The sequence below is a fragment of the Telmatherina bonti genome (genome assembly GCF_933228915.1).
Source record: "Telmatherina bonti genome assembly, chromosome: 9".
Taxonomy (NCBI): Eukaryota; Metazoa; Chordata; class Actinopteri; order Atheriniformes; family Telmatherinidae; genus Telmatherina; species Telmatherina bonti.
The window spans coordinates 24,496,681-24,506,075 of NC_136627.1; the positions used below are offsets into that span (position 1 = coordinate 24,496,681).

Here is a 9,395-nt window from a genome sequence, read left to right on the forward strand (position 1 = left end):
ATTCAGGGACATAAGTGAGGAGTGCAGGTACAGTACAGGGGCCTTCTAAGATCAGTTTTTCCACACACTTAGAGACACACTTATATTAAACTTTAGTGAAAGAAAAAAGTGCTTACTGAGCTACCAGAACTTCTGCTGCTGGGAATTCTTTGTTATTGGCTTCCAATCAGAAAACAAAAACATTGAGAGAAACAGAGTTTTCAGACACCCAGCGCCTCAGTAATAGCAATATGTAACCTTCCACCATTTGATGTGTTACAGCCTCATCATTATAGTCCCATATAAGTAGCACCACAAAACCTATATACATGAGAACTATTAAACAAGTTTTATGCTTATTCTGACACCAGAACATATTTTCATCACATTTGCATTTGAAGGAATTCAAAAGGCATCTTCAATAGCTGTACAAACACAGTCCTTAATCAACAATGAAATAATGAGGTCTGCCCATTTTCTGACCACCAAGAGCCACATTAAAACAAACATTCATACCATTAATCTATCCATTGCTTTGAATAAACATGTTTTATTTGATGAAAATAAAGTTCTTTTTTTAATCCAGCAAATACAATCACAAGACTTTTTTTCGGTTTTTGAATACAACAATGCATAAACTTTTACAAAGCAATGTCCATCAATCAAAGCTAAAGTGATTATCCTTTTTACCACACATTTCTGTAAATATGTTAAGTGATATGTTTATACTGGACAGAAATGCACACTGGGTATGAAACGTTCTTTGAACGAGGCTTGGCAGGATACATAATATGTCTAGTAACATTCAATCACACAATTATCACTTCTTCTTACAATGCTATACTCTTAAGGACCCAGTGGCATTAAGGTGTCAGTAGCTTTGGACAGACCTCACTGAGGAAAAAACAAACAAAACAACGGCATTAACACAACCTTCTAATGTCATTATTATAAACATACATTAAATGTAACTTGGATAGTGCTTTATATTGTTTATAAAACATTAATACACTTTGACAAAGGCAGTGACACTGTGCTTCATGTTTAGGGACTGGGCAGTAATTAATTATAGTCTTTCTATTTTTCTTGTTCCTTTAGAAAAATATTCATTTTGACATTTTACCTTGTTCTTCATTGACAAAAATATCCCACTTACACCTGTAGACATTCATACTTTACAATCATGGTAATACACCAATACATATACATTTAGCCTGTTTAGATGTATATGTAAAAGATGTATAATTGAACTTTTTTTGTTCTTGTTTCTATTTTTTGTAGTGCACAACATGCCTCCAAAGTTGCCAAATGAAAATACAAAAACATAATAAAACAATAGTTACATTGTAATGGTACAGTTATAACCAAATCTGTATTAAAGTAACAAAATAAACAAAACAAACAAGAAATGGCAAAAATAAAAAGGAAGCAGGGGTGCAAAACAATGAATCACACAAACAAACATTAAAATATATAACAGTTCTCACTCAAACATACAGGAAAACAAATTTTACAAATTCACAGGCGAATAAGAGACGCTCACTCCACAACATCTGCCCACACGCTCTCCCCGTTTGTTTGTTTTTTTTTCCAGGTCTTGCTTTGTGCTGACTCCCCATATCAACCTCAATAAAGAAAGAAATAAATGGGCCAGGTGCCACAGAGTGGATGCACTCACAATGAATGCACCACCCCTGCCTCATCTCTGCTCAGAAAACAGAGGAGGCACAGAGGCCACTGAACCCAAAGTTTAGAGGTTGTCTGGATCCCAATATTTAAAAAAATATAGTTCCTCATCTAAATAAAGGCAACAATTCACATCTGGTAGATTTTGAGAAAACATCGGAGCTGGTGAGCTGCAACAAAATGTCTGTAACTTCAATTCAGATACACGAGAGAGTGATGGCAAGAATATACTCTTGCAGGCCCTAGGTGATGAGGCTTTGTTTGATAAAGGTGTTCCTCTAAGGTCACCCATCCATACTATTGGCAAAAGCAGAAGTGTTTTTGCTGTCTTTTTCTTTTTTTTTTGGCTTGTGTTTAACATTTGGCTCTTGTATTTTTTCAGCTTTTGATAGATCGAGGACAATGATGAGATCCATTCTGTGTCTGGACTCAGTTAGTCTGTCTTTATCTGCACCTCCTTCATCAGTTTCTTCTTAATTTCTCTCCAGCCTCACAAAAGGTGTATATAAACTGTATCATGTGAATATGGAAAAAAATGGCTCAGCAGAATACAGTGGCATCTTGCATTTTGTATTCTTCAGTTATGCGCTCGTGTGCATGTTAAAACTCGCTGCTGTTCGCTTTAAGGATCTGAACAATGAGCTCCAACAAAACGTTCCTCTGTTTGGTTAAGCTTCATCCAAATCCTGGAATAACAGGGTGCAAAAGGGGATGTTAGTTGTGCCGGCTTTCACTCAAGGTCCCAAGGGCTGGAAGGGGTCTTCGGGCTCTCAGGGGTTGAAGACTTCAAAGAGAGGGAGAAACATAGAGACAGAAGAGGAGAAAACAGAGATGGGTAGAGATGGGTCGCATGACAGGTAGCCAGGCGGCAGAAGATTTTCAAAAAACGAGAGAAGAAAGCACAAGATTTAGAGGAGGCTGTAATACTCAGATCTTCATCTTGCATGGTCCAAGCAGCAAATGAAGAAGCAGATAGAAGCTGAGCAGATGAAGAAATGAAGAGATCAGCAGTCTGTGTCCCACAAGAAAAGACCCTCAAAAGTTGTCTTCCATCCCTATGCCAGATATGCACAATACATTCAACAGGAGGAAGAGGGTAGGACGTCATGGAAAAGAATGACAGCAAGAGCACTAGCGGAGGGGCAACCGACAGAGGGAACAAATGGGGGGCTTTGGTGCTTGTTGGGATATAAGATGAGCATGTTGTATTTTACTCCTTTAGAGTATTAGAATTAAAGAATTCATTGTGAATTAATCTATTATTCAGAGCACTTAAGGTGGCCAATATTGACTTTTATTACCACGTTTTTAAATCACTTGGCGTGCCCTGTTGTAAGTATTCTGCTCAATACAAAACAATAATTTATTAGGCATTTCAGCTCAATGTTAAAGGTTGGGTCAAATGTGCAACTCTTTCTATGGCTCTTTATTGGAATGTGTTTCAGAAGGTGCTAACTTTAACCCAATCAGGTTCAAATGATTGGTTGGTTTCTTTTTTTTCCACAATAAGTGAGACTGTTTGATACTGTGTATGTACTTGTTGCAGCCTCTACTTCCAGCGAGCATCATGTGTGTATGTTAGCATGTGTCTGTCGGTCAATCAGAGCGCCAGCAGCGAAGGCGAGTTCAGGGAATCTGATGACTGCTCGCTACTGCTGTTCCGCTGGTTGGCACTGACCCCGCAGGCTCCCTCTGGGTAGGTGAACACAAATGAAGATGTGTATGAGGTGTTGTAGCTGCCAATAGCCGCACCGTCATGGTTAACACCACCACCACTGTCACTGGCCATAAGGCATGGCCCACCCGGTGCCAGCTCACTTGAGCCATAGAAAGAACTAGAAAACTCTACCTCCTGCATTATTCCTGGCTGAGGCTGCTGCTGGACTTGCTGCTGCTGCTGAACTGCAGGTTGAGGCTGTGTGGAGGCTGGATGGGCTGTGTAGGCAGGAGGAAGATAGAAGGGATCCTCCTTCACAGTTAAGCCCACAATGGGGACAGGAGGCTGTAGGGTCTGTGGAGGGAGCTGGGGCTGCACTGGAGGGAGCTGCCCTGAGCCCTGCTGTGGCTGGTCCTGGTATGGGATCTTACAGTTTGGCTGGTGGGCCACCAGGACAAATTCCAGGCGCTCTTTCTCCTTTTGCAGCTCCGAGATCTCAGCCTCCAGCTCTGCTTTCTCCTCCTCCAGTATGTCAGTCTCCTACGAGAGGTTACAGAAGAGGGGAACAAGACAGAGGGATGGAAGGTGGAGGAGACGAGATTAAAAAACGAGGGGTTAGAAGTCGTAGCTACATTAAACATCTATTTAAGTGTTTTTATTGTTGGATCTATCCACCCTCTTAGAAGTGCTTTCTTCCTCTGCAGGTATTAGCTTACTTATTTCCTCACAGAGGAGCTGCTTAATTAAACTATAAATACCATAAGTACAACAATCTCTCTTTACAATCATGATTGCCCTAATGACAGTCCAACACCTCATTATCATAACTCTCTCTCCTATACACAAATGCATATAGTTATTAACATAATCTAAAATACAATGAATGTTACATAAAGTATGTAATTATAATTATTGCTCATTCTGGCAGCAAAAACTCACCGATTGCAGTCTGTCTGTAAGTTCCCGTCTGCGATTTCTGCATTTGGCAGCAGCCAGTTTATTTCTCTCTCGACGAACGCGCCTCTTTTCTTCCTCCTCAGGTGTCAACTATGAAGAAGGAAAATATTGTTTAGGAAATAAGTTTTCTTTTTACTCTTCAAAATATGACCATATTATTAATTCAGTTGAACATGATGACATGAACATTCAGGGTCTTTGTACTTTATCTGTCTTGAGGGACAATATGCCCTTAAAAACAAACAACAAAAACAAGCAACAACAACAATAACAAAAAAAAAAACAACAAAAAAAACAACAACAATCAAGCAAACAAAGCATTAGGAAAAAAAAACTTTCATTCAATTTTAGCCATGCAAATTTCAGTTATATTATCCATACTGCTGAAAATTATTTTACCCTGAGGGTGTACAACACTTGTTTTGGCTTCCACTGCACATAAAAGATGCACTGTGGGGTCAACAGGCAAACCGCTCAAGCACACAAACTTACTAACAGACCAACATCTCCATCTTCACTCACAGACTCTTCTCGTGTACGACGGCTACGGGGTCTGGACTGGCGGATGGGGCCTGGTGCTGGCCCAGGAGTTTCAGAACTTGGAGGAGTGAATCCAGACCCAGAAGAATAACTGGGACCTGGCATGTCATATGGGTCCACCAGTGACACAGGCTGGGTCATGGTTGTTGTGCCTGTAGAGCCACTCTGGCCAGAAGCCTGGGAGGAGATTAAAGTTGGTTGTACCATCCACTGCAGGTCTTGACTGGTGGTTATGGCAGTAACAGTGGGAACGAATGAACCAGGCATCTCCCCACCAACACTTGTCCCAGGCCCACTGCCAACAATGCTCAAGCCAGTCCCTGCTGACACACACTCCTGACCAGGAGATATGAACAGTTCAGTTTCACAGAACATTAAGGTATTACACACAGGTAATTACATTTATATTAGAATTAGCAACACAACGTCATATGTAGGTTTCTACAGTAGAAAATCATTGCACCCAGAAAAAGTAAACCTTATTTTTGTAGATGGGAGCAGTTGTTAAGAGTTCATTATCACTAAAGCTAAAACTGATATCCTAAGTAAAGTTGTAATTAACTGAAAACCTGAAATTATACATTTATGAGAATTTATGTTTGTGTAACTATAGCCTATAAAATGTATTTTTTTAAAAATATATTACCGAAAATTAGATATAAACTAGATTTTTTAAAGAAAGAAAAAATGTGTTAAAGCAACTGTTAATAACTTGCACGAAGAATACAGGTAACCGATAAAACAAAACTGGATTACAGCTGAGCAAAAATGGACCTAATATCATGAACTGGACTTTTAATCTTAGATTCAATATCTTTTAGTCTGCATTTGTCGCTGAGTCACACGTTTTCTATACGTCCATAAACGCGTCTAAATTGCCCACGGAAAGTTCAAATCCATCCTTTGTCCTTTTTGGTTTATTTCAGACCCAAGAAGGAGTACCGACGGAGATAAATATTAATTTAAAAGTGCATGTATGAAGACATTGGGAGAGTCATCTCTGAAAGCGACCAATTAGACCAATCATTTCTCTCTGAGCGTCTCCCCCCTCCTCCTTCCTCCTCCCCCGTCACACCCCCGGTGTTCCCCTTGGCAACGCGACGTTGCATTCCAAAATAGAACATGCATTTACGTCACGGCGCGGCCTATGAAGGGACGCAGAGCGTGTGGAAGGAGAGAAGCGTTTAGTGGGGAGGGCGGGACTTTAGCGCTTACGTAGTAGAGTTCCAGGACTATCTTCCGCTCTGCGGCGTGCCGTGCACGGAGCACGTCGCCGCGGCTGGAGGTTCCACAAGCGGATCACTGGTAAATTTTAATGTCCTCTGAGAATATTATTGTCTAGTTAAAGAAACACACCTGAACACTCGTTTCGTATCGTCGACATCAGGGTGTGATAAATAAAAAAAAAAATCCCGATTGTAAAATGCAAGGTGAGGTTTTGTATCACATAGCAGCCTAAATAGGCTATTTTATGCATGTCTGATATCATTCAGTTATTTCAATAACTTAATAGGATGAAGCTAAGCTTATAGTTTCACAAAATATCAACTTTGTGAATGCAAATACAGCTGTTTGAAACAGTCATTTTAAACTAATTTTCCTGTTGAGCTATATATAGTTAAATTATCGTAGCCCCAAAGCTAAAGTTCAACTGCAAGCTGACAGCCAGCTGTAAGAATAGGGGTACCTTCCAAACCTGTAGCTGCCTATCAAAGCAAACACAAAACCTTTACTGGCTTTTACTCTTTTATTCGTGTTAATCTTTGTCAGACCGAATCTAACGTGGGGTGGATGCCTCGTTTTATCATAAAACGATCCTATGTGATTAATATTTTATAAATCTTAAACTTACCTGCGGAGCACTGGTGGTGGGCGGGCTTCCAAAGGAGTCCACGGAGGATAGATATTGGGACTCTATGGATGGAGAAGAGCTTCCAAGGGATCCGCTGTCAGGCTCACCGGGAAACCCTTGGTACATCTCCCCGCAGGGACCGAGAGGGAACGCGACACTTGCAGTTACCAGAGAGCGCGTGATGTCACCTGCAGCAGCAGAGCAGCGGCACACAAGCTAAAGAAGATGTAGGCTATAGGCTACTGTCTAGAAAATGACCAATGTTATGGACATGTAATTAAGCAAAGTCAGTGGGATGTATTGGTAGGCTGTTGATTTGTTTGGGTTTTTTTTTTCTTTCTTTTTTTTTTAAAGAAAACAGATGTTTCGCTTACGTTTACAGTGGTGATTCTGAGAAGGAAATATTTCATTCAAGCAGAGCATGCTATAAAGTTGGTAGACTTACTGTTTCCGATCTTTTTGTTATGTCCCGGTGAAATGGTCTTGGTTTCCTTCCAAAAAAGTTGCATGAAGAAGCTTAATCCAGTCCCCCGCGTTTAGGGGTAAAATGTTCCAGCTTAGTTCCCGAAGAGGTCCTCTCGTTTTGCTGTAAATCCTCGGAGTAGGCTGATCTCCCTCATCCGCTCTTCAAAGTTGCGTTTATAGATCCATTAAGTCCATTAACAGAACACCGGAGATCGCTAGTTTGTAAAAGGCAACGGTGCACGGTAGCACGTCTTATCTTATGAATGAAGCCATCTCATCGAGTACAACCAGGGCATTTCTATCATTAAGTCCCGCCTCTGGAGTTCCGCTGACGTACATGCCCATATTTGTGCTTAATGTTGTGTTTGGTATCCTTGGTGACGTTGAGGGATTCCCTCTCCCACTGAAAGGGACCAGAAGTTTACCTCGCCAGTGGATAATAATAGACTTCTTTTTTTAAAAAAAAAAAATATAACGGGCACGAGATATTTCTCACCGTCTGACAATGTCAGAAAGGAAATTTTAAGAAACTTAGCAGTGATAAATATGGAAAGTGTCTACTTAAGACTTCACATGCGTCTGGAACATTTTTAGATCATGGCTAAATAAGACATTCCCGTAATATCTGTCCTATCTTGAATAGTGTTGTTGTGTTTATTTGTTTGAGATTAACACTTATCTTTATGTATTTTATCGAAGTCTTGATATAAAAGAAAAATTATTGTTATTATACTGCGTGATCAAAACATTATACCGACCACAACATCGGGGTAGAGAGTAGAAAATGATCAATGGTTTATTTCTGCCAGGACGGGAGGAGGAGGAGAGGGGGAAGGGGGGAATCCTGTATAGGCATGCAAGGGAAATCCTGCTGAAAAGTTTCTCAGGACACGCCCTCGGGACTCCTCTGAGTAAGAGCTTATGACTAATGACAAGGATAGGCTCCTTTACATCTGAGCTGAACAGTCAGGTGCTGCTATGCGGATTCCACCACTTCAAGTTGAGAAATAGCCTATCTTTGATCATATAATATATAATACAGTGCGACTATTTTAATGTTTAATGGATTTTAGTTTAGACAAGACTCAGAACACCAACAACAGTCTTTAATTTACATCATTTTCTTCCCACAAAACTTTTACTGGTAAACAGCAGTTTGTAAAGTGGGCAGCAGTGACGGAAATCGATGTCTGTCTCAGCAGACAACGAGAAGAAAGTGATTCATTATCAGTACATGTGGACAGCAGTCGGAATGTTGCAGGTGGGAGGTTGGCTCTGCTTGGGGAGTTGCTCCACAGGCTAAATACGGGAAAACTGGGTGGTAATTTATGAATGAAAATGTTTAAATATCTTACAAGGCCTACGTTTTTGGTGGTGATGTCAAACAATGTCACGGGGCGGACATGCTGCTGTGAAAGGACTACAGCTACAGCTGATGTGTGAACAGGCGTGAGCAAAAAGGGAAGAGTTGGGGATAACAAGTTATTAGTCAGAGCCGCAACAACGTCAGAGATGAGGATTTATGGAGGACGTCGTGTCCCATCCGGGCTACCGTTACCGGTGCTGTGTTGTTCAACCGGGATGACTAACTCCATCGATGTAAGTTGCTCATGATGGGGAATTATTTGGTAGGGCTAAATAGCTGATAACGCACATCCACAGCCCACTGTTAATGGAAAGTTACAAGAGTAAACGACAATATTGTGATTTTTGTTTTAAACGAGATAAATAAAAAAATCCCTGCAATAACAGTAAGACAGCTGAGGTACTTTAATTTAAAATTCATGTTTAATGGCTATTTTAATAATGTATCACAATATACTTCAAAAACATACTTAAATATCTAAGTATTGCTAAAAAATAAAACGGCAAAAAATGTCATTGAAAGATGTACAATTTGTGCTAAAACAAGTGGCAGGGACCATGTGCTATCCACGGGTTTACTGCATGTGTGTGTGCATTTAGCGTTTCGTCGCCATGGATACGCCGTTGCCTCTGACGCAAGGACGTATAAATTTGGGTCCGGTTTTTTTTTTTTTTGTTATGGCGCTTAGCAACCGGTTTCCGTGGTAACCAGCTCTGGGCAGAACCACACGACATGGCTTCCGGATTCTTTCTCTGCAGAGAGCCGTAGCAGACTGGACTAACTTTGCATCGATTGTTGTTGTTTTGACGCTGTTTTAGCGGCTAACGACAGTTTTGTGCCTTGCACAACATTGAGCGGTACCAGGGAAAGTTTGAATTTAATTCCTATTTTGT

At 40.7% G+C, this 9,395-nt stretch overlaps 1 protein-coding gene across 1 annotated transcript; it reads right to left on the reverse strand.

Moving 5' to 3' along the window:
- Positions 1-3,265: 3,265 nt before the first annotated feature.
- fosb (FBJ murine osteosarcoma viral oncogene homolog B) lies at positions 3,266-7,180 on the reverse strand (the record flags this gene model as incomplete). The annotated part of the gene is made up of 5 exons (XM_079247008.1): positions 3,266-3,862; positions 4,262-4,369; positions 4,802-5,155; positions 6,672-6,859; positions 7,117-7,180. The coding sequence occupies 5 exons, from the start codon at positions 7,178-7,180 to the stop codon at positions 3,266-3,268; spliced, it is 1,311 nt and encodes a 436-aa protein (XP_079103134.1).
- Between the last annotated feature and the right edge of the window lie 2,215 nt (positions 7,181-9,395).